The 26,142-nt window shown below is 45.3% G+C and overlaps 1 protein-coding gene and 1 pseudogene across 5 annotated transcripts in view; one reads left to right on the top strand and one right to left on the bottom strand.

Annotated features, from left to right (window-relative positions):
* ASH2L (ASH2 like, histone lysine methyltransferase complex subunit) overlaps positions 1-6,057 on the bottom strand; it is a 145,093-nt gene extending 139,036 nt beyond the window's left edge. For 2 of the 5 annotated variants that reach the window (XM_029603908.1, XM_029603909.1), the window contains exons 1-2: positions 5,712-5,838; positions 5,302-5,368 (exon numbers count right to left, since the gene is read on the bottom strand). Coding sequence is in view for 2 of the 5 variants with exons in the window: in XM_029603907.1 (XP_029459767.1) it covers positions 5,302-5,368; positions 5,782-5,915 (201 nt within the window). In the remaining 3 variants the exon portion in view is untranslated. Of the gene's footprint in view, positions 1-5,301; positions 5,369-5,711 lie in introns of all 5 variants that reach the window. The other 3 variants (XM_029603907.1, XM_029603906.1, XM_029603910.1) reach the window with 3 other exon arrangements.
* Positions 6,055-6,943, top strand: LOC115092428 (annotated as a pseudogene).
* The last annotated feature ends 19,199 nt before the right edge of the window (positions 6,944-26,142 follow it).

The following is a 26,142-nucleotide window of genomic DNA, read 5'->3' as shown; positions in this document are numbered from 1 at the left end:
GCTGCATGAGACTGCTACAGACTGTCGCCCGGACCCCAAGCGCTAAGACCTCAAAAATCGTTTTGAGGTAGACCTCCAATTTGCGATCCTGAAGATCTTTCAACACAGTCGCCCCCACGACTGGGATAGTAATGCACTTCGTGACAACGGAGACCGAGGCGTCTACCTTAGGGACCCTTAGCATATCCAGACACGGGTCTGGGAGCGGGTACAGCTTGTCCATGGCTCTGCCCACGTGCAAATCGGCTTCCTGTGTCTCCCATTCCCTGAGCAGTAACTGCATTAGCATCGGATGGAAACGGAAGGTGCGAGGGGGTGCCCTCAGGCTGGTGAGGACTGGGTCGACGTTGCTAGAAGCTGCAGACGCGTTGCCCTCCGGAGGGGCATCTAAGCACAACTCGGCCAGAACATGGGGTATAAGCAGATCCAGTTCTTCACGCTGGAAACTATGCAACACTCTGGGAGCCCAGAGACTCAAAGATGACACCTCAAAAATCCATTTAAGGTGGACCTCCAGCGCTGCTGCTCCCACAACCAGAATGGTCGTCTTTTTCGTGACTGCCCAGATAATGGTATAGTTGCGATGGAGAAGGTACAGAAAAGGGCGACCAAAATGATAAAGGGGATGGAACAGCTCCCCTATGAGGAAAGGCTGAAGAGGTTAGGGCTGTTCAGCTTGGAGAAGAGACGGCTGAGGGGGGATATGATAGAGGTCTTCAAAATCATGAGAGGTCTTGAATGAGTAGATGTGAATCGGTTATTTACACTTTCAGATAATAGAAGGACTAGGGGGCACTCCATGAAGTTAGCAAGTAGCACATTTAAAATTAATTGGAGAAAATTCTTTCATTCAACACACAAACTCTGGAATTTGTTGCCAGAGGATGTGGTTAGTGCAGTTAATGTAACTGGGTTTAAAAAAGGTTTGGATAAGTTCTTGGAGGAGAAGTCCATTAACTGCTATTAATCAAATTGACTTAGGGAATGGCCTCTGCTATTACTGGCATCAGTAACATGGGAGTGTCTTAGTGTTTGGGAACAAGATGCTGGGCTTGATGGACCCTTGGTCTGACCCAGCATGACAATTTCTTATATTCTTAAAGCCATGTCCACCTTGAGAAACGCAAAAAGCTCCAAGGCCTGTTCTAGCAATGCATAAAGCTTCACCATCACTCTGCCAACCTGTAACCGGCATCAGGAGCACCCCATTTCTAATCCACCATCTTCTTTATGGACGTATGATATGGAAAACGCGAAGAAGGGTTCCTCATGCTCTCCAGCACCAGATCCGCCCCATTTTTGCTAGAGTACTCCTGTGGAGGCTGGAGCCCTAGCTCCTCCAGAACTTGGGGAATGAGAGAAGCGAAGGATTTTGGGGTCATCCCCCTCCGCCGTTGATATCGGCTCAGTATCATCTCTCTGAACCATGACTGCAGACCCTGTGTCCGCCCCCAGGTCCAATCCAGTGTCTTGCGGGGTCGTACCAGCCATATGCTTAACTTTGGTGTTACCATGCGACAGCCCCGACCCGAAGGGGACCACTCCCAGCTCCAGAGACAATGCTGGAGAGACTGGACCCTCCTGCTGCAAAGCAAGCCCATCCTGCTGTATCAAATAGGCCTTATGGAGTAGCAGGATAAACTCAGGCGAAAAGGGACGAGGAGCCGTGGAGAGAGCTTGCGGTTGTAACAATACTTTTCTAAAATAAGAATGAACTTGTTTTGATCTTAAGCATGAATTTGTTTACTACTAAGCCTAAGAACATAAGAATATGCCATACTGGGTCAGACCAAGGGTCCATCAAGCCCAGCATCCTGTTTCCAACAGTGGCCAATCCAGGCCATAAGAACCTGGCAAGTACCCAAAAACTAAGTCTATTCCATGTTACCATTGCTAATAGTGGTGGTTATTTATATAAGTCAACTTAATTAATAGCAGGTAATGGACTTCTCGTCCAAGAACTTATCCAATCCTTTTTTAAACACAGCTATACTAACTGCACTAACCACATCCTCTGGCAACAAATTCCAGAGTTTAATTGTGCGTTGAGTGAAAAAGAACTTTCTCCGATTAGTTTTAAATGTGCCACGTGCTAACTTCATGGATTGCCCCCTAGTCTTTCTATTATCTGAAAGAGTAAAAAACCGAATCACATCTACCCGTTCTAGACCTCTCATGATTTTAAACACCTCTATCATACCCCCCCTCAGCCGTCTCTTCTCCAAGCTGAAAAGTCCTAACCTCTTTAGTCTTTCATCATAGGGGAGCTGTTCCATCCCCTTTATCATTTTGGTAGCCCTTCTCTGTACCTTCTCCATTGCAATTATATCTTTTTTGAGATGTGGTGACCAGAACTGTACACAATATTCAAGGTGCGGTCTCACCATGGAGCGATACAGAGGCATTATGACATTTTCCGTTTTATTCACCATTCCCTTTCTAATAGTTCCCAACATTCTGTTTGCTTTTTTGACTGCCACAGCACACTGAACAGACGATTTCAATGTGTTATCCACCATGACGCCTAGATCTCTTTCTTGGGTAGTAGCACTTAATATGGAACCTAACATTGTGTAACTATAGCATGGGTTATTTTTCCCTATATGCATCACCTTGCACTTGTCCACATTAAATTTCATCTGCCATTTAGATGCCCAATTTTCACGCCTCACAAGGTCTTCCTGCAATTTATCACAATCTGCTTGTGATTTACTACTCTGAACAATTTTGTATCATCTGCAAATTTGATTACCTCACTCGTCGTATTTCTTTCCAGATCATTTATAAATATATTGAAAAGTAAGGGTCCCAGTACAGATCCCTGAGGCACTCCACTGCCCACTCCCTTCCACTGAGAAAACTGTCCATTTAATCCTACTCTGTTTCCTGTCTTTTAGCCAGTTTGTAATCCACAAAAGGACATCGCCACCTATCCCATGACTTTTTACTTTTCCTAGAAGCCTCTCAAGAGGAACTTTGTCAAACGCTTTCTGAAAATCCAAGTATACTACATCTACCGGTTCACCTTTATCCACATGTTTATTAACTCCTTCAAAAAAGTGAAGCAGATTTGTTAGGCAAGACTTGCCTTGGGTAAAGCCATGCTGACTTTGTTCCATTAAACCATGTCTTTCTATAATGTTATGTTTTTACACCCTTTGTCAACCCCTTTATCCCTATAACCTTATTTTGTAAACCGTTATGATGGCGTTATTTTGACGTTTCCGAATGACGGTATATAAAACCCGTTAAATAAAATAAATAAATAAATAAATTCCCACCCGCAGGTTGATGACCCAGGTGGACCGGGGAAAGCCAGGTAGGTAGTCCCCATCGGTCCCCGAAAGCGCGGGCAGGCCTGATGGCGATTCCAACATGGCCACTATTCTCGCGGTTATGTGCACTGAGGGCTGCACGCAGTCTGTGTCTGCTGAACTCGTGGCTGCTGCTCTGGCCCCAAATTTCCTCAGTTTAGCAGGCACCGGGAGTTCGGAGGGTCCCTCCCCTCCCGAGAGGCAGACCGCACAAAGTCCACAGCGATTTAGCCATATGGAAGCCGCCCTGCTTGCGCAGCAGGCCAACCCCCTCACCATCAGAAAGCAGGAGAATTGCGAGCCCCGCACCGAAAAAACAACCCACCCCAAGAAGAAATTAATATGAGGGGGAAGGGAGGGGGGAGGAAGAGAGAGCCATCCTTACCACTGCAGTCCCAGTGCCTGCTCTGACTTTTTTTTTTTTTTTTTTTTTAAATCAAACTTTAAGCGGCCTCACTACTGTCCCTGCTCCTAGCACTGAAAAGAGCTGTCCAGCTCAATTCAGCAAAACTAAGGAGAGGGAAAGGCCAAAATACAAACTGTAATGTGAGCCAAGGAAAAGCCATCGCAATGACCTCGTGACAGGGAAGGATCTGGACCACCAGATTTGCACCCCAAGACTAACAGTGGACCAGGCCAACAAAAGGGTCACTGACCCCCAGCCTATCCACCTCAACCAAACAGGGAAGGAATTTTTTAAGAGGAACCCCGACCCCTGGGAGGAAGGCTCAAAGTAGAATGAAAAAAATACTGGGCAGACTAATGAAACTGCACCAGTCACCATCTGCTGGAGACAGAGAAATACTGAGGAACTGCAGGTGGCACCAGGGTATATGAAGCAGTATCAGTTTTACTTTCTCTGTCTCCATCTGCTGACACGGATGAATAAACCCAGGAATCTGGACTGATCCGGGCAGAACAAGGAAAATACTGTTTTTCTCTACTTCCTTCATCTTAATATTGTTGCGACATTAAGTGAGAGGAACACAAAAAGAACTTAAAAAAAAAAAAAAGTGTGCCATGGTCAGGTTAGGAAAAAGGATGCTCAATTAACGAGCATCCATTTTCCTAACCCATGGCTCTGCACAGGTTAGGAAAACAGACGCTTGTAAAATTGAACATCCATTTGCCTAACTTGTTGACAGCCACTTCTCCTGGGCACTCGTTGCCAATGAGGCACTAGGGGCGCACAATGTCCCATAGTGCCTTTTTACCGCAGCAGCCCATTCGCATATTGCATTGGGTACCACAGAGAGGTCGAGTGGCGCTCAATCATGAGTGCCCGTTTTCTGTGCACCGATATTGCATCAGCCTGTTAGTGAGGAAAGGGTGCAGGAGAATGGACTGCTAGGGAAAGAGAGAGGGAGAACAAAGGAAAGATCGGAGTGGGAGGGGAGAGAGAGAGATGTGGATCCAGGAGCTGGATTGAGAAAGTAGGTTCTTTCTTTTGGGGAGCAGAGGAGAGGGAGGAAGGAGGGAATCTTCCTCAATGGCAAGATGAGGCTCTCCACTACTGTGTATTCTGGTTTCATGCATCTTGGTGTGTGAAGGATTGGCCATCCCTGTATTAGCAGGTCATTATATTACACTGAATCACTAAATCTAATTAGAAATTAAATTAAAGGACAACTCAGTTTCCTTTTACCACTAACACTTGATTTCTGTTAACCACGATTTCCTTCCATAAGTAATAGCAGGGCAAACGACACACATTCTGCCAAAGATGTGCTTAACTAAACAAACATAAACGTCAGTGCCCAATATACTATAATGTATATACAGTATACAGTATATACACACAATATACAGCAATGTATATCTACTACATTACAGTTATATAATGTAGAACTTAGAAAATCAAATCAATATAGCATTCATATAGTTGAAGCACGTAAGCTAGGAAATCGCTGCCTTGTGCAACTACAACGGATATAAACCGCTACCTTGTATTTTAATCCCACAAACCATAGCGCCCAGTAATACATACCAAAGTATCTTTCCCATTAGAGGATTCGGTATCCAAGCCGGCTGTCACATCAGCAAGGGCAGCATCCCTGTCACATACAAACACTCTTTAAACCAAAAAGCTTAAGAATCATCAAATCTACCATGTGCGTGATACATATCACGGCCAGTTTAACTATTCAATCTACGACAATAGGATTTATTCCCAACCCAGTCCTATACTGAAACCACCAAGATGGCCATCACAAGCACCCCCCACCCCCTCCGTCTTCACATACTCCCATAAAGCATGGATCTAACAAAAATAATAATTATCCCATCCCCGCCTTTTTCTCATCCCGTCCTTCTTTCTAGTTCTTTATATCCTCCAACAGCCGGGTTCCTTCCAAGCCCATCTACACAACCTTCAGACTCCCCTCTACCATATTATACCCTCTTCAGAAGCTCCATCTGCACGGCCTCGCAGCCCCTCCTCCACCCCTCAAGTCCTCGCCCTTCTCACACATTCTCCGACTCCACTGCTACAGCCTCTGGCGCCACCACAGCCTCAACAGCTGCCGGCTCCCCGTCTCCTTCCTCGGCCACCCCGACTCCTGTAGCCTGTGGAGAAGCCGAGCCCCCTACGGCCACCGCCATCTTTTCCAACTTCCAGTCTCGCGAAATGTGGCGCCTCCCGCCGAAAGCTTGCGCGAGAGCGGAGGGGAGCGACTGCGCATGTGCCTCTCGGGCTTCGGGGGTTGCAGGAAGATGATTGGGTGTGGGGGAATGGAGTTTGATGAGCCGTGGTGAGGCGCGCGGGTCACGTCTCTTTGATCTGCCCCTGGGCTGCAGGAAGGAAGGAGAGTCGGCTCCGGGAGCGTGTTTACCAGCAGCGGCTCCAGCGGGCTCTGTAGATAAATTAGCACGTCGGTCAAAGAGCCTCTTGCCGATTCCAAGTGCCCTGTCAGCTGTATTGACTTTGCTCTTCCAACATTATCAGAAATTCTTTGCCTATAATGTACAAGCCAAAAAAAGAGGGTTTTCAGATATGGAGACTAATTTGTGGAAGAATAATTTGTTTAGGCTTGAAAGATACATTCTGCAGCAGTCTACTCATTTATAATTTCAGAACATTTACACTCGGGCCCCCTGTTTGCCTTATTTATGCCATTTTATTGTTCCATCCCACGAGTACAAGTAACTCAAGTTTTAGGCCAGCTTCCCATTACAAACAAAGACACTGGTTTATATCATGGTTTATATGCAGCTTTTAACCTCCCGTTCCTACATGTGGATTATAGCATTAAGTGGCTTGGTTTCTGGGCTATTCTACTACAGCAATATGTTGAAAGTTCAGGTGCTCAGTGTCCCCCAGCGGGTGGCAAAGATATTTTCTCGAATTGTTGAACCAAATTTCTCATCTGCAAAGCCAACCAATGAGGCTAGAGAAGGAATGGGAGCAACTATAGACATCCAGAAACAGCAGAGGATGGAGTTAATTGACCAGCAAATTATGCTGTCTCACAAAAAGTATTAAAAAAACAAACAAAAAAACCGAAGTCTGAAGTCAGCGTGCGAGCTGCCGGCTTCCCGTTCGTCCCTGAGTCTGTAAAGTCATAGACTAGGTCATTTGGTAGCCTTCCCACGTTACGGGCATGAGCTCGGTGAGCCAGTCCTGATTTTACTCCTTGGCATTTATGGACTTGCAGTCCTGCTTTGAGAGACTGAAAGTCAATAATAATATTAATATTATATAAATATGTGTGTGTGTGTGTGCGCGTGCAAGGTGATACCTTTGTATTGGACTATTTTAATACATTTGTTCAACGTTTCCTTTTTGCTGGCTCATTTGTTTTTTTTTACATAGGGCTGTATGTAGTTAGTATCTTCTGTCTTGTACTTTATCCAAATAGTGCATATAGGCAACCATGCTGCTTTTTCAGAGAAACTGGAGCTATACAAATCTAGAGATGCACTCGATCTGCATGTCCCTTGTAGCATGGAATTTGTTGGCAATTCTTTCCAGACTTGCAGTGCGATACAATACCATGCACTGGCCACAGTGCACAGCTCAAAGCATGTTTTGGATGTGCGTCCATGACCCTCTTCCCCATGCAAAGGGGGATTAATGCATCCAAAACATGCCCAGTCGAGCATATAAGCAATAGTGCTCATCACATGTAAATTCATGTTGATGAGGCTATTACCTATTCCCCTCAATGCAAAAAAAAATGTGCACCCGATGCGCAAATTTTTAACCCATAAAAATTAGCACCTGCCTGAAGCAGGTGTTGATTCTTGAGGAGCCCAAAAAAATTACAATATTAAGTTGGAGGGACCGAAATAGGAAAATTAAAAAAAAAAAAGTGTGCTGTGGTCAGGTTAGGAAAAGGGAAGCTCATAAAATTGAGTGCCCATTTTCCTAACCAGCTGCCAGCCACCTCTTCTGGGTGCCCGCTGGCGAGGGGTGCACAGTTTCCCCTAGTGCCTCTTTACTACTGCATCCAATTTAAAAATTAAATTGCACGCCTGGGAGAGGTGGATCAGCACGTGTTAACGTGGGCTGATATTGCATCTGCCTGAATGACTGGCACCTAACTACCGGCTGCACACACCCGGGCTATAATAACCTGTCACATGGACAGAATTCTAGCTGGAAAGCTGAATGAGTTACTGAGCAATCTACAGTGCAGCTACTATTTACCTGTCTTTTGTGTTAGTTTATATGTATATAGCAATGTTTTATCATTTACTTTTTGGGATGATTGTTATAATGTATTCTTTTATGATCCATTGTAAACCACTCAGATGCTTCAGATGTACAATATGTCAAATATCATTAAAAATTATTTTCTATACTTGTATTTTTTATTTTACTTGTTCTTATGTCATTGTTTTATTTTACAGCAAAGTTATTATCTATATACATGTTCTATTTATTATTTGTCTGTACTGGCTTAATTTGCTATATATATGTTCTGGTTTTTACTAGGGTCCTTACCACTGCAATGTTTTTAACCTGCTGGGCACTGAGATGAGTGAATCTTTTTCAAAAAGTGGTTAATAAATCACCATCAATAAATAAAAATAAAATAAGTTCCCAGAGTTCTTATCACCATTTCTTTGTAAGTGTATTTGTGTTCTTGATTTACCGCCATTCCTGTGGGTATCATAGTAGTTTACAATAAAATGCACATAGAATAAAATTACCTGTACATATGTAACATTAATTGAATGCAAAAAAAAAAATTCACAACATTGAATGAACAAACCACATAATTATCTAAGGAACAATAAGTGAATTCCAATAGTTCACTTGTGCCCACTAATTATAGTAATAAAAATGCAATCATAGTAATAAGATACATCAAAAGATCAAGAGTAGCAGTATAAAACAAAAATTGAATGCTAATAAAATGTCAAGTAAAACATTAGAAAATCACAATTAGATTGTAAACACAGATGGTAATGTAAAGCAGTTACAAAGCAGAATTATATTCCACAGAATATACAAATCAGACCTAGCTTCAGAATCTATCTAAGGATTAAAAGACCTCTGCTGACACCAAACGCAGGGGTGGGCATTTAGTGGGCTGGGACCACCTTACATGTTCTCATTGGCAACAGGGGCCAGGGGGAGGGAGCTCCTCTATAAAATACACAATTACTGATGGTTTTTGAAATCTCTTTATTTTAGCTTTGAAATAAAGATGTACAACTATCAGGGGCAGATTGCAGGAAAATATTGGTTCGGGGGATTTTTTCAAAACTGGCCCACGGAGTATTTGACACCCGGCTCCTGCAAAGTTTGGGGGGGGGGTGTGGGGGAGTGGGGACGGTCACATGATCTTGCAGGCCTCTCCCAGCCCTGGAATGGCTGTCTCCCGGCCGTGGCAGGATGGGTTCTGCCATGGCCTTGCAGGTCTCTCTCCCAGCCCGCACAGCTTTCTTCTGCCGTGGCCTTGCAGGCCTCTCTCCCGGTCTCCACGTTTTTCTTTGGGCCGAGCAGCCCCTCTTCTCTTTGGCTGGAAAGTTTATTAAAAAAAAAAAAAAACCATCACATAACGGGAGCGACCGGGCCAGCAGGGAAATCCCGATCCTCTGATAGGGCAATCTGCCCCTGACAACTATACAATAACAGTTTACAAATAAACTGCAAACAAATGCTATAACGCTCCAATGCATTAAAAAAAAGTTAAAAATACATTTTTTATAAGCATGCATTCTTTAGTGGGAACAGGGCAGTTGGTCACCCCTCTTCACTCTGCATCAAAATCTGATGTCAGATTTATTGTCAAAATGCACAACACAGAGCTGAGATGCTAGTCAGATAATTGGGATCTGACGTGAGATTTGATGCATTTCATAAGTGAAAATGTTTGATTGCACACATAGAGCCAAATAAAACTAAGATTTTCTGGGCTGAGTTATCAAATGTGGGGATTTAACTTCATTCAAGCTTGCATAAAACTTGTCACTGGAGATCAATGAGCTCCAACTGCAGTTCACCTGGGGCTTTTTCATAATCAAACATAAGCAGGCATGACCCAAGTTCCAGTGTGCATTCAATCTTCTCAACGTCCAAGAAGCGTCTGGAAAATTCACCATGCAAATTGCTAACAATCTTGCTGCACCTGGATGATTGTTCCAATGACATTTCTAATCCTTTCAGTGTTGTGAAGTGAGCAAACGCATTACTCTTCAGTTGTTTTGAGAAAAATAGCGTTTGACTTTGAAAGTATTTGGCCAGCTCAGATCTCTGTATCAGGGAGTACAGCTTAATGCCCTCATTTGCAGGGAATTTCCATGCGAGGGTGCTAAGCAGTAGTTCCAGTTTTAGATGCACATTTTCTGCAGGTAAAACTCACTGCATTGGCGGTAAGGTTTAGCCGCAGAAAACAAGTGCACAACTGGGTAAAACCGTTGGGTCAAGTGCACCTTTCTGCATCAGCCTGTTAGCCAGCAGACATTGTTATGAGAAAGTAAATCTTGGTGTTCAACATCACCATCTCCAAGAAAGGAGATAAATTGACAGTGATTGGGTCCCTTTGCCCTAATGTAGTTAATATTTGCACTGTAGTGTGAACAACATGAACTGTGTCCAGGACTGTGGGAAAGTATTTTAAGCAGTTATTTCGTTTTCATGAAGAACTTAGTACCATGATAGAAAGTAGTGAAGCAGAGAATCACTAATGTTACTAGTGTAATTATTTGATATAAGGCCTATAAGTTCTGAGAATAAATATGTCATTTTTTCTTAGCCTGCTTGTAACAAGAAACAAGTCATGAGATCTGATATATTAAAGAGCAGTTACTCAGGAGGCTAACTGCAGATAGGGAAAACAGGACAGTAGCCACTTGGCTACACCTGTTAGCTGATGTGATAAGGACAGACATTTGGGGCCTCAAGAACACATGAGAGTAGCCCAGAGAAAGACTTAAACTAGGACAAAGGTCAGCAGAATCAACATAAAAAGACCAATGTCAAGCTAACTGTTGGAAATCAGAGAAAGAATAGATCAGAGGAAAAGCTTTTGAACATTACAGTGGTTAATGAAGTGCCTGGTGAACTGTTATTGGTTTTCCAATGTTCTGTTTCCGTCTTTCCAAAGATATATAAGACTCACATTCTTTAAAAAATTCTCCATATGAAAATGGCTTATTTTCTTTTGCGATCTTGAGTGTCAAAACATAATTTAAATTTGTGGTGGCTTCTTGAAGTATGGATTGTTGAAGAAAAATGTTTTGCTCGTCTTTTAAGTTAGTAGCAAGTTTCTCAGCTTTAATAGACTTTTTAGCAGTTGTGAAGTTGTTCCCATAATTCGGATGCTTTTTTTGTGAAAAGGAGATTCAAACTGTACTCCTTTATAACTGCAATGTCCTCTTGACACATCTGACATATGGGCTTTCAATTCATGTTTATAAAAAATATTTTGTTTTCCATTTTGGATTAAAAATTCAACATTTGCTGTCTACATTTTTTTTTTTCTGAACATTCTTCTTCATTATTCCCTTGGAGTCAGTGAATCTGGCTTGATACCTTTGATTCCTAAAAAGAAAAAGATGACACACCAAACAAACATATGTGAATTTGAAAACTGCATAAACATAAACTTACTTGTGATAGATCCCCTTGCATTGACAGCAAGCAGCAACTGATAAGGTTTCAACTTCTTACCATTTTAAAACACTAAAATAAAAAGCTTGTGAATAATCAAAGGGCCCAAAACAGCAGCAGCAGCAGAGATATTGATGCAGCATTAATTAAAAAGCCAACAATACATTAAGGGGGTCATTTATCAAAATGCGGTAAGGCGTTTTCGCATGCGTTAAGGGCTTATCGCATGCGAAAAGCCCCGTTTTCACATGTGATAGGCCTTTAACGCATGCGATAAGCCCTTAACGCATGCGAAAACGTGTTTACCACATGCGATCGCACCATATCGTATGGTGCGATGCAAATTCCAAAAATAGGAGGAGTTAGGGGTGGAGAGTGGGCTGGGTTAGCCTGCCTGTGAAGAGCTATCGCACAGCCATAATGCTGATTTTAACAACACCTGTTTCAGATGTGTTAGGCTGTGCAATAGTGGCCGTGACCATGCGGTGAGGTTTCATTGCTATTTGCAATGTGTCCTGTAAGGCTTATTTCAGACAATTTGAAGGCTCCAGAGCCCTGGGGAGAGAGAGAGAGAGAGAGAGAGAGAGAGAGAGAGAGAGAGAGAGAGAGAGAGAGAGAGAGAGAGAGAGAGAGAGAGAGAGACTGGCCATAGTAGCATGGCCCATAGGCAGGTATTTGTATCCCTAGGGTAGGCCCACCTAGTAACTCGAGGTGGGGATTAGGTAAGTGTGTACGGGGGTTAGGGGCCACTTTGACATTCTACATGAGATGCACGAACAGAACAGTGGTCTCTTGTGAAGATTTGCTGGCCTTCGGAGTGAGGAAACTCACTGTTATGTTGTGAAGAAAGTCAATAGTGGACCCTTGGGCCGGCTGATATGGACGACGTCCACAGTTGGTAATGAGCCGGGAGGCGGAGCTTAGCTGGAGCTGAAGGATGACGTCTTCACCCTGGAAACCCGAGACCCCCCCAGGAGGGGCCCGTAGGGGTCCGAGTCGCTGGGACTTAGGAGAATCGTGAAGAAATCCGAGGATCGTAGCTGGCTGAGGGTAAGGAGAATCGTGAAGAAGTCCGAGGATCGTGGCTGGCTGAAGGCAAGGAGAATCGTGAAGAAGTCCGAGGATCGTGGCTGGCTGAAGGCAAGGAGAATCGTGAAGAAGTCCGAGGGTCGTGGCTGGCTGAAGGCAAGGAGAATCGTGAAGAAGTCCGAGGGTCGTGGCTGGCTGAAGGCAAGGAGAATCGTGAAGTCGGAGCTGGAGTCAAGGCGCAGCAGGAACGAGCTGGAACCTGAGCTGGAAGCAAGGCACGGCTGGAACAAGCAGGAACCAGAGCTGGAAGCAAGGCACGGCTGGAACAAGCAGGAACCAGAGCTGGAAGCAAGGCACGGCTGGAACAAGCAGGAACCAGAGCTGGAAGCACGGCACGGCTGGAACAAGCAGGAACCAGAGCTGGAAGCACGGCACGGCTGGAACAAGCAGGAACCAGAGCTGGAAGCAAGGCACGGCTGGAACAAGCAGGAACAAGGCAACTAACCACTCAAGGAGCGACCACGTTGCAAAGGCAAGGTAAGGCAGTCAGACGCTGGTTTAAATAGCCAGCCAGCGTCTGACGTCAGGAATGGGGCGTTTCAGCACTTCCGGGTGCTGGACCTTTAAGAGCCCCCTCCTCGCGCGCGCGCGTGCCCAGGCAGTGGGAGGAGTCAGGCTCGGCCTTCGGCGGCGTCTCCACGTGGAGGGAGACGCTGCCATGCGGCCCTACAGGCCCCAGACACGGCGGATCGCGGCAGCCCCGGGGGAGCCGGCAGAAAGGTAAGGACCCGGTCGCTAGCCTGGCGACCGGGACCGCAACACTCACTCCAAGATGAGATTTGGGCAAGGTTCTCTCAACCCTGGTATTCACCTCTTCCTCAAAGTGAACATTTACCACTACCTTTTGTCATCTCCCACTCTCCCAGTCACTTTAGGGCCCATATCTACAGCTCTCTGTTTATAATTGGCCAATGCAGAACTGTGTCAAAGGCCTTGTTGAAATCCAAGTTCAATACATGTAGTGCTCTCCCTTATCTCTCTTCTGGTCACTAAGTCAACGACCTTTCTCTGGTGAAACCATGTTTCCTCGGATCCTGTAATTCATTGGATTCCCAAAAACTGCACTATCCTTTTTTTTTAATTTTCTTTATTCATATAACATTAATGCAATAGCAAAATAAAGCTAAGATAATTTGCACATATACAGTATATATAGAAAAGTGATACAACCACAATTCAAATTAAACTTAAGCAATAATATTAATAGGTATTCATCACACAAACACATTGAATGGCAATAGATGTCAAGCAAATTTCAACATTTTAAATAGTTATATAACCCCACTGTTATGAACGCTGCCCGCGGGTCCCCCTGCGAGCAGGCTCACTTACCCCATGCTGTGCTTTCTTGACCCGATGCAGCAGGACGCCGCCGTCAGTCCTTCTACGCGGCTGGAGCCACGGTCGGTTTTGCCACGTGGCCCGGAGGCCGCCCTGGAGTGTCTGCTGCTTCACGGTCGGAGCCGTGGCCTTCTTACATCTCCTGTGGGGCCCAGGACTGCCCCCGATGCTGCTCCCATCTTCGTGGCACTAGGCCGCATCCCCGGGCTGGTCCGGCGGCTGGAGCCGTCCCCGGAGCTCCCCGCAGCGGCTGGAGTCGCTGCCGACAGCAGGGCCTGCTCCCCAGGCTCTGCCAGCATCTATGCGTGATGACGACGGTGCAGGCCGCTGTCTGCGGTCCTGCACAGCTCCCGCTGCTTCCTGCTGCTTCTTAGGTGCTGGCCCGCGCCTCTCTGCCGAATTTAAAGGGCCAGGCACAGGAAGTGTGCTGGCCCCACCTGTCAGTGGACTTCCTGCTTTAGCCCTATAAAGGGCTGCTTCGTCAGTCTGTTCTTCGCCTTGCATCAGAGTTATTTCACTCTGGAGGCTTCTGCCTGCCAGAGCTCCGTCAGGTCTTCTATTGTTTTTGTGGAGCTCCTCATCTCGTCTTCTCTTCTCGTCATGCCACGTCATGTCTTCATAGCCTGAGGTCCTCGTCCAGGTGTCCTGGTGTCTTGTTATGATCTTCTACGTCCTGGTGTTCTTGCCTTCCTGGATGTTCATTCCTGTGTCTTCGTCTGGTGCTCCTGAGCCTTCATGTCCTGTCTGGCTGCGATTCTCAGATGACGTCTTTCCCAGGAATGGAGTGGTCTGCAGGAGGGAAGGGTCCCTGTGCTCTTGAGCCGTCATGTCCTGCCAGCCTTTGTGGGGCTTTGGGCGACTTATGGCTCCGTCGTCGAAGTTCTGCCTTGGCTGGATTCTTCCCTGTGCTCGTCCCGCTCTCCTCGTGGTCCGTGACCAGCCTCCAAGGGCTGTGTAGGGCGCGCAGTGGGACAGGGTGGTCTACGACCAGCCCACTGGGTCCACCCGTGAAGGTGGGCTGAGTAGGGCGCCCTGAGAGACAGTGCCAATGTCCGCCCTCCCTTCTTCTCGTCTTGTCTGGATTCCAAGTTCCTCGTTATGTCTGCACTTCCGCGTCATGTCTCTGATGTCGTTGCATCGACCCTGGTCCGGGATGCCATCTCATCGACCACTGGTCCATGATGTCTTCGCATCAGCCTTGGTGTCACGTCTTCAATAGTCCTGGTGTCATGTCTTCAACCCAAGTCTCGCCTGTGATGCCACCAAGTCTTCGTGTCATGTGATGCCGTTGCATCAATCTTCATAGTCTTGTCTTCATGTCAAGGTCTCCATCTGCCCTCAACCTCAGGCCAGGCCTGCTGCTCCATGCCGATCCTAGCGGCAGGTCCGAAAGGGCTCGGAATGATCGGAGAACCATTCACCTTCCAACATCCTTGGATGTTGGCCATGGGAGTTTGCCGGCCTGGCAGAGGGTAAGACCGTCAGCCATGCGGAGCCACCGTCAACCCTTGGCTCGGCCCTGAAGGTCTGGGTCCGGGCTGAGGCCCATGGGCACACTAAACACCCCCGTTCTCAACACCCACCCTCCCTCAAACATCTACTTATCACTCATAAGAACCTGTGAATTGCCACAAGAGTCCATCAAGCCCACTGTCCTGTCTCCAACAGTGGCCAATCCAAATCACAACTACCTGGCAAGTTCTCAAACAGTAAACAGATCCCATATTGCTAATGCTCGGCAATAAATAGTGGTCTTCTCCAAGTTCACCTGGACAATAAAAGTCATGCGGAGTGGGGGAATTTTATAACCTATGCGCGGTGATGCAATCGGGCCTGCCCCAGTTTCCTCCCAATCCGCTTCAATTAAGAAGCAGACTGGGAGGGAACTTTCCTATCCCTAACCCTACCCTTCCCACCTCTTCCCCTCTCCTGCCCGACCCCTAACCTAACTCTACCTATCCCTAATATTTCAATTTTGCTACTTACTGCTCCTTTGGAGCAGAAGTAATCTGCACGCACTGGCCGGCTGCTAGCACGTGCTTCCCCAGGACAGTGCCCATACTATGCCCCCCCTGGGCTGCCCCTTTTCCCTTGGCCTGCACTTCTGCTCATACCGCAGTTTACGAGCGTGGCTGGGCCTGTTCTAAAATGCGCACTACATACGCAAGGTCCAGCCATGCATGTAAACCCCAGTTTTTTTTACGCGCATAGCCCTTTGAAAATGTACTTGATAGTATTTTTCTCTCTGTGGTAAAATACCACAGTGACTTCCTCGTGAAAAAATTCCACAAGAAAAAATACCATGGGGAAAGGAGGAAAAATGTGCAATGGCCGCCCCCTCTACCCAGTGTCCAGAGCTTATCAGTAAGACAAACAACCAAAATCCTCTAAGTGATCTGGTTCAGAGAATAACATAAAGACTTCATCTTTTCCTTTACGGGAGCTGGCAAATCATTATAGAAGTTCCCCCCAAACTTTTATATAATCCTAAGCAACCCTTCTTTGGTATACTGAACATCTAAGTGCTCTAATTAAATCCAACGAACCATTTGTTGATACCACAACTTTAAGGGGGATGGAGAGTCCTTTATCCAAAATTTAAAAATACAGAATTTTACCAGCAATATGGAAATCTGTGTACATTTATATAACCTTTAGACAACTGACCAATCCAATGAAAAGATCCCAATAGTAAAAATTCCCCAGTGAACGGGGTTTTAACAGTTAGTAACTTGCTCCACAGAAGACATCTCCCCCAAAATTATAGAATTTTGTACTCAAAACCAAATGATGTGATCATTTTCCCTCTTTTATATAACATTTAAGACCGGAGCGGTAACAATATCCATCCTGTATGCCTTGACTGTATTAATATAGCAATAGTGTACAGTCTTGAACTGCAGTTCTTGAAATTTAGAATCAATTAAACCTTTATACCCATTGTCAAAAACTGAACTATATCAGGTGATTCAATATTGGCTTCTATTTCGTTTATCTAAAATTGGGACAGAGAAGAAAGCATATTCGATGATTCTTTCTTTAAACAAATTTTATACCAGCAAGAGTCCAATTGACTGAATGAGATCCATCAAGGAACTTGGCTGAAAGAGCTGAGAAGATTGGACTTTTAATGTCCAAATATGTCTGGCTTGTAAATATGCAAACAAATCAGTGTGGTAGGTCATAATGCAACTGTAATTGCTCATAAGAGCTGAGAATCTGAGCAGAACAATACAACGGGGAAATATCAACTATCCATTTGTTTTCCATTCTTGAATTATTTTATTGTGTAGAATGGGCATGAAATCTGGATTTCCAGACCATTAGAAATTTAGAGATAGCATATGATATCCCCCCACCATTTGTACTATTGGTCTAATAAATGTGGATATTTTAAAGTTATGTGGTATTAAAGCATCATGCGCATGCAGTATGCCCAAAAGAGATATTGGAGCTACATTTGATTCAACCAATTTAGATGCACAAAACTGGTAAGTCTTTTGAATACCATACCCAACAGAAGCACAACTGGCATGTGTTACGACTATGGCTGCTGTACAGCCGCCTCACCACCAGAGGACCCTCATGAGTACGCTCTCTTGGCTGGCCCACTCTGGTTTACCTATCTGCTCCATGACCTGGACTTCCTATATAACCCTGCCTAGCCTATGCCTCAGTGCTTCGGCATCGAGCTCGCTTGGGCTCCCTGCTCTAGCCTCCTGTGTGTCTCTCTGCCTTTGGGCATTCCGTGTAGCCTTCTGGTTTCTGTCTTACCCTGCTGCTTTTGGGCTCTGTGTCCTGGCTTCTGCCTTGTTGCCTTCGAGCTGGAATTCTGACTCCTGGCTTGCCTGCCTTCGGTCTGTGGTCTGCCTTGCTGTCTTCGGACATCGTGTCACGCCTCCTTGATTGCTGCCTTCGGGCTTTTGTGTTTTATGTTCGGTGTTAGTGCTGTCTGGTTAGTCTGTCTATTCATTGTCAGTCTTGCTTCCCTGGATTCTCCTATTCCAGTTCACATTTACTTACTTACCTACATGCTATCCTGATTCCACCCATACCTGCACCCAGTTCCAGTGTTCAGACCACGCTTACCTACATTCACTTCCACACATACCTCCATGCTGCTCCTGTGTATCAAGTTCACCCTTACCTCCACGCACCCTGTATCAGAGATTCCTTCAGCCTGCATCAGACTCCCTCCAGCCAGCTCACAGCACCACAGACACCTTCCAACCAGCATCCAGCTCCACAGGTTCCAGCCAGCACCCAGTTCTACACACTCCTGTCTGCACCAGATTCCTCCCCAGCCATTATCAGAGGCTCTCCTGCAACCCTTGTTTCTCTTCACCTGGAGTCACTCCTGCAGGTGGTGCTCACTACACCTGAAGATTGCCCAATTGTAACAGCATGCAACATTATAAAATTGAAAATCTGGCATATTAAGGCCTCCAAGACATTTTGACCTCATTAATGTTCCATATCCCACTCTAGAGACCTTAGCTCTCCCAATAAACCGAGCTTCATTGCATAGTTCAGAATCCTTGCAATTGCAGGGCAAGTGTATGAGGCATTTTCTCTCGTTATTCCCCCTCTATGGGCCTGTTCCACACAGAGGGCCTCCGTTTCTGGAAGCCACACTACACCAGTTGCTGTAGTTCACCATGTTGTTCTGATTCCGGGAGACCCATAATGATGTAAGTTATTTCTTCTCCTCCAATTCCTTTCATCCTCCAATAACTCCATAAGTGCGGCATTTTCCTTTCGCAGAGTCGCAAGTTGTCCGGTAAGTTGATCAGCGGATATTTCCTTACAGTAACATGATGTTCTAGGCCAAATGATTTGACTGCATGCTGCTCAAAATCCTTTGCAGGGCTCGTCCAGAGAATATTGCAGTTTGCTAAGGCTATCTTCCAATACTACTGAAACACTTTTCAAGATCTCTTTAACTAAATCTTCCCTTTTATGTACTAGTACATTTTGATATCTGACACCATCCGTATTCAGAGCACTTGTTCTTCTCATACGCTGTTTTAGAAATTTTTATCAACATACCTTGGTTCTAGCGCACTTTGCAGACTTCTTGAGGTTTTAGCATTTCCTTAAAAGAAAAAAATCACAGACTGAAGCATAAATCAGGTAAGTCTCGGACTTGAGAACTCGGAAAATAATAATAGACCTCAGCAGAACTCCAACGAATGTGACTTCTCAGCAGGAAGTCCCCCTTTTTTTCTCCTTTAACCACTTTCAGGTGAATTTTCAAAGGAATTAGGCGCAAAAATGTAAGATACTATCGTAGCAATTTTCAAAAGCCATTTACGCCAGTATAGTGCACTTACGTGAATAAATCCTACGGACAATTCAATGGAGTATATTGTAGCAATTTTCAAAAGCCCACTTACTTGAGTAATGTGCATTTTCTCGAGTAAAACCCAGTTTTACTTACGCATGTAAATGCTTTTTAAAATCAGGCCCTTTATGTATTATTTTGGCAACCCGTATACACATTTTGACATGACAAACGTTTCCTGAATCTAAACCTGAGAAAAGCACAAGTGGTGCCTCTCTTTCAACCTCCTTCCTTCACTGATGCCTTTCCCATACTATGATGTAGCAGAGCTGCTATAGCAGATAAAGGCGCTGCTCTCTTATGCCTGCTACCTGTGGGAGGGAGGATCATACTATGACTGAACCCTGCAGCCAGTTGGGCTACCTTGGGGATGGGAGGGTGGGCCACTGGATGCTTGCCTTGATTCTCCATGCCCCTTCTCCCCCCAAAGTTAGCCTTGCATCTGAGTACCGGCACCTTTCTTTCTAGAAAAAAATCACTACACCTAATAACCTTTTTGGTTTTGCCTCTCACTCACATCAAATATTTTAGTGGAACAAGATGAGATGGACATGGGTATTTTATACCCAGATCCCCACTAACATGCACATGCAGTCTGGAATGGAGACTCCTTTAGCTCTGTTTGGAACTTTTAGTTGGAAAAGAAAGGTCAAGACACAAAAAAAGCTCTAAGGTGATACTTATTTATTGAACTAACAATACATTTCTTAACTAACTTTTGGGAGCTGAACTCCCTTCCTCTGGTCCAAACTATTTTCATTTGTAGAAAGGGTAATGCAAAAAAAAAAAAAAAAAAAAAATAATAATTAATCTGTCTGGATTATAAATGAACTAATGAAAGATAGTGTTTTTTCCCATTTCATGAGTATGGAAAAGTCCTAAGCAAGCAAACCCAAAGTAATAAAGCAAATTTAGTAATATAATACTAGGGATAATATAACACTGAACTCAATTTTTTAAATTTCTATCTAATATGGAATTCCTTAGGCTTCACTGATTAACTAGGAAAGAACAGAGACCTTAGCCCTTGTGTGTTAAATACACAGCCAAGGGACTCTGTTTACTCTGGTCATTTTTCCCAGGTGCTCTGAAAATGGCGGCCTTATACTTTTCAAAGGAACTCATTTCAGTTCTCATTAAGAACTAACAGGCCGATACAGTAAAGTTCGCGGAAGAGCAGGCAAGTGCCCGCTCTCCCGGCGAGCGCACAGGCCAGTGTCCTGTGCGCGCGATTCAGTAAACTAAAATATTTAAATTAAGGCCCACAGTAAAAAGAGGCGCTAGGGACACTAGCGCGTCCCTAGCACCTCTTTTTGACAGGAGCGGCGGCTGTCAGCGGGTTTGACAGCCAACGCTCAATTTTGCCGGCGTCGGTTCTCGAGCCCGCTGACAGCCACGGGTTCGGAAACCGGACGCTAGCAAAATTGAGCATCTGGTTTTCGAGCCGCGGGCTGCTTTTAAATTATTATTATTTTTTTTTTACTTTTTTTAACTTTTGGTATCTCCGACTTAATATCGCCATGATATTAAGTCGAAGGGTGCACAGAAAAGCAGTTTTTACTGCTTTTCTGTGCACTTCCCCGGCGCCAGCAGAAATTAACATCTACCTTTGGGTAGGCACTAATTTCTTAAAGTAAAATGTGCGGCTTGGCTGCACATTTTACTTACTGTATCATGCGGGAATGACTAATAGGGCCATCAACATGCATTTGCATGTTGTGGGTGCTATTAGTCTCGGGGAGGTTGGACGCGCATTTTTGACGCATTATTACCCCTTACTGAATAAGGAGTAAAGCTAGCACGTCGAAAACACGCATCCAAATGCCAGTTAACAGTGCGCTCCACTGGGGGGGGAAAAAAAAAAAGTGGCCTTGGAGGGAACGGGGAAAGCCATTAGGGCTCCCCTAGGGCTCTGCGTGTGCAAGGTGCACAAGTGTGCACCCCCTTGCGCGCACCGACCCCGGATTTTATAACATGCACGCGGCAGCGCGCGCCTGTTATAAAATCAGAGGTCAGCGAGTGCAAGGGGGTGCACACTTGTGCACCTTGTGCGCGCTGAGCCGTGTTGCTTTCCCCCGTTTCCCATTCCCCCTAGCCTGACCTTCCCACCCCTTCCCCTAACCTTTCCCCCCTAGCCCTACTCTAACCCCCCCCTGACTTTATCTTACCTTTTGCGACTGCCTCTGGGCAGGCGCAAGGTGTGCGCGCCGGCAGCCTGCCTGCAAGCGATCCTCCGACACAGCGGTAGTGGCTGCTGTGTTGAAGGCCTCTGGCCCCGCCCCCAGACCGCCCCTTTTTGCAAGCCCTGGTACTTACACGTGTCCCGGGGCTTTATGCGTGTAGCTGGGCCTTTTTAAAATAGGCCCGGCGTGCGTAAACCCCCCACGCACACATAAATGCTCTGGATTTACACGTGTAGGGCTTTTAAAATCCGGCCCATAGTTTCTTCCACCTCAATAGCCCCAAAGTGATCTTACCCAGGATTCCACCTGTCATGCACAGTCATGGAAAGCCTGTAAGTAAACGTATGAAAGAAACAATGCATTTTTGTAAACTCTAATAAATATTTTTTTGCCTGTGTGAGACCTTAAAACCTCACTCGGAAGAGAGAATCAGGATAAAGTTATACACATGTAATGCACTCAAGAAAACTATTTGTCAGCCTGGACACCACTATCCAGGGGGCCAATGTAATTAGCTGAGTTTCTTAAAGCATAAGCTAATTTTTTTAAACTCTCAATGTAGTAATCTAATGGTATGTTAATCCATCAGGAGTTAAAAAATGTGCACAAACCAGAAATGCGCAAAGAAAAACCTTAGCACACAGAAAACATACTTTTTGTGCATAAAACGATTCGGGGCAGATTTTAAAAACCCTACGCGTCGCCGGGCCTATTCTGCATAGGCCCGGCGACGCGCACAAGCCCCGGGACGCGCGTATGTCCCGGGGCTTTGTGAAAGGGGCGGGGCGGGGGCGGGATCGAGGCCTCCGGCACAGCGGCTGTGCCGGGGGATTACGCCTGCCCGGAGGCAGGCTCAACTTCTGCAATAAAGGTTGGGGGGGGGGGGTAGGTAGGGCTGGGGGCGGGTTAGGTAGGGGAAGGGAGGGGAAGGTGGGGGGGGGGCAGAAGGAACAGGGAAAGCCATTAGGGCTCCCCTGGGGCTCGGCGTGTGCAAGGTGCACAAGTGTGCACCCCCTTGCGCGAGCCGATCCTGGATTTTATAACATGATCGCGGCTGTGCGCGCATGTTATAAAATCGGGCGTACATTTGTGCTTGCCGGGTTGCTCGCACAAATGTACGCCTGCACATACCTTTTAAAATCCGGCCCTATATATTCACAAATCATGTTTTCTGTGCATAAAATATTTATCTGCACAAAAATGCTTTCCTCACAGAAAGCAAGCCATGTATTTTGTGCACAAAGCATTTTTTTTTTGCACATAAAATACCAACTACAGGTTTCAGCACTGGAAATTTTGTTTCTGTCCATACACTGACACTTGCACCTGACACTAGCACTGGAAACTAACTTACTCCACCTCATATTTATTTATGTATTTATTTTTGGTTTTTATATACCGGAAGTTCCTGTATACAATACATATCACTCCGGTTCACATTTAACAGAGATAACTATCGCCGGGGAGGCGGTTTACAAGGAACATATCGTATATAATAAACGGATAATCTAAAATAAAGTACAATCAATTATGAAACAACTAAGATCAACTTAGAACACAACTTGGAACATATAACTGAAGTAATATACCAGGAACAACATTTTTAGTGCTAAGAAAACCTGAGTTAGGCCAGCACACCTCTATGTATTAGAGGGGGTAATAGTTAATGCTGTCATTTACATGGGATTTCCATGCGAGGGTGCTAAGCAGTGGGTGCGCTTCTACATGCACATTTCTTTTGTGTGCAAAACTCCTTGCCACATTGACAGACCGAGGCAATAAAGAGCGCGTAAAAAATGTGCGTCCAAACTGGGCACCATTTTTTAACGCATGCACATTCACCTCTCTTGGATGTCCAATGCAACATGTAAATGGGCTGCTATGCTAAAACGGATGCGCTAGGAATAAATTGTGTGTCCCTGGTGTGTCCTTGGCATTGGGTGCCCAGGAGATGTGGCTGGGTGTGGGTTACCAAAACGGATGCTGAATATACATGGCCTGGAGCGTGTATATTGTGTGCACAGAAATATTTTTTATTTCAGGAAAGCATTTTAAATTTAGCATGGTGCTGCTTTCTGCAGCTCCTCTTACTTAGTATTGCAACGATACTAAGTAGGAGGAACAGCAGAAAGCACGATTGTTTTTTGTATTTTCGTTCAGCTCGATATGTGCTGTAGGGCTTGATGCCAGCTCCCAGGCTGGCGTTAAATTTGCGATGTTAACAAGGGTGCCTTGGGCGTGCGGTGATTTTTTGCATCGCGGGTAGTAGCTAATAGCCTCATCTACATGGCATTTACACGTGATGAGCGCTATTAGCTACAAGCGAGTTTGGTCTGCGCATTTTGAATGTGTTAATTCCCTTTTTGCATTGGATGTTAGCCTAGCGCATCCAAAACACACGTCCAACCATGCATCAAGCTGCGTGCTAGCCTGAGCTCACCATATTGCATCGGCCCCCTGAGAGGAAAATTTGCACACAAAAAATGTGTGGGCAACTGCATAAAACTGTGTGCTCTCGGGAGGGCCCCATATTACATCGGGCCCCAGGAATGAGGGACCTCAGCACTTGCTGGATCTTGGCGGATCTTCTCCACAAACAATGGAAAGAGTAGAGTGCCTGTTTAGGACTCCTTTCACCTTGCAGAATACCAATGTCCTGGAAATGCAACCGGTTACAGTACTTTATGGGAAAATATAGCACAGGGTGGCCCCTGGAAAAGTAGCCTGCCTCCAGTGTAGCTCCCAAAACTTGCATCCTTTCAAAGTAATATATATTATTTTTTCTTATCTACTTTCGTGGGTTTCTGTCAACATTTTTCAAAGGGTTTTATTCTTTTTTTTTTTTTTTTTTGGCAAACTTTGAAAGTCAGTTCCCCATTGGTCAAAGGGTTTAAACTGACTAAATGTAGTGACAAGGGCATAACTATTATTATTATTCACTAACACTGAATATGATTACAGACTGGGAAATGTCTGGGTTGCTCTGTTTTCTTCTTGTTCCTCTAATGAAATAATGTGTGTATTTCTGGCTGCCTTCTTATAGGACATCAAAATGGAAACCGAAGGAGCACTGGTGTCCCTTGAAATGAGTTCTTCAGTTTGTATCTAGTGCTCTGATTATAATCTCATCCTCTCCCAAGGGAGACATTCAGGGGTAATCAGCAGTGAACGATCTGCAGGCCCCCTCCTCAGAATCCCCCAGATAACCCAGCCGGGCAAGCCGAGGATTAGCGGCCGCCTTTTCTTACTTTAACTCTGAACAAACGACCTTCACTGAGATACACAAATTCAGGCTGTGATCTGCCTAATTCTGATCTATTATCTTCAACTAGACAGGCACAGGCGAGAAAATCAAAGGGAACAGACACTTTCCTACTTAATCCCGCATGTAATAAGGGAGACCCCAGTACTGGGCAACTGCCAGGCTGTGGGTGGGGAGGGAGGGAGATATGAATCACAGTGGAACCTTCTTAAGCAGGACACTGTATTAAGGAAACGCATTTTCATCCAGTTCATACGGTTGTTACTCCCCTATTTGTTAAGTCTTCGGTCTATTATAGTGCAAAATGTCTGGTGCACTCCTTTATAAATCACAAATGCAGAAGGTCCCTGGCAATTAGAAATAGAGGGACGGTGGAGATTTTCATCTTGAAGAGATGGTCTTTATCAGACTGGACATAGGCCGATTTTGCGCTCTTAAGGGTGATGAGGGGGTGGAGGAAAACTACTACTACCACTGAATTGTTGCGAGTTTTTAACTCTACCTGTGAATTTGCTGATTGCTCTTATTACTTTATCTACTCTAATGTATTGCCCTGAATTGAAGGACAAGGGAAAGTGTATTTTAAGCTCAAAGACAAGCACGTTATATGGCAGAACACCCACTGATGGTTTGACAGCTCCCAGTATTAAAGCTCCCTCACACACTAGGAAGGAGTCCTGAACTTCTCTCAGCTCCTTTTCAGCTTTTAGTCATAGCTTAGAGCATGACCTGTGGACTTTCAGGCATTCATTTTTTATTTGTATCTCCAGTGTACAGTTAATGGCAAGGATATGTCAGGAAAAAAACTCCCTATGTGTTGGTTGCATATTTCCTTGTTTGTAAATGGACAACATAAATGTCTTTAATGGTAAAAAATCAGAAACCAAATAACAAAACAGTTCTGTTAAATACTCTGGTTTGCTTCCTTGATCAACATTAAACAAGAACCGGGGGATTCAGATTATGGAGACAACCAGAAAGCTGTTGGCGCTTTCTGATTATTTCAAATGTGTCATTTCTTGGTAATAGCATTAGCCAAGCTGTCCTAAAAATGGACACCAGCTAAATAAAAAGGAAAATGTCTTTATACACACTAGGGAGGCGCTTTCCTTTGACATTAAACGGGAAAGGTTAAGGAAATCTCCTGTTTTATGTCATTTCGTTTGGAAAACAAGAACAATAAACAAAATTGTCATTTGTGGTGTTTTCCTCACTGAGCAGCCACACGCCAAAGCCCGGATCCTACAAAACTTCAAAATGTTCAGGCCCCCCCATCCTGGATGCTGCTCGCCCCATCACTGAGCTTTACAGTCCGAATGGGGCAGGAGCGAGGCTCCCGGAGTCCGGATTGTGGAATGGCCCTGGCCAGCCCTCAGGCTGCTGATAGCTTCTTACAGAGATGCGCAGCCTCGGGGCCAGCCGACAGCATTTGGAAATCCCAAACCAGACGGGGAGAGGAGCCACCCAGGATCGCTCCTGCCCCATTTGCACGTTAAAGACCAACCATGGAGGAAGAGGCATCTCGGACAGCAGAACCAGGAGGCCTT

Source organism: Rhinatrema bivittatum, chromosome 5, assembly GCF_901001135.1.
Source record: "Rhinatrema bivittatum chromosome 5, aRhiBiv1.1, whole genome shotgun sequence".
Lineage (NCBI taxonomy): Eukaryota > Metazoa > Chordata > Amphibia > Gymnophiona > Rhinatrematidae > Rhinatrema > Rhinatrema bivittatum.
The sequence above is the reverse complement of the archived record's forward strand: the minus strand, read 5'-3'. Positions and strand labels throughout refer to the sequence as shown.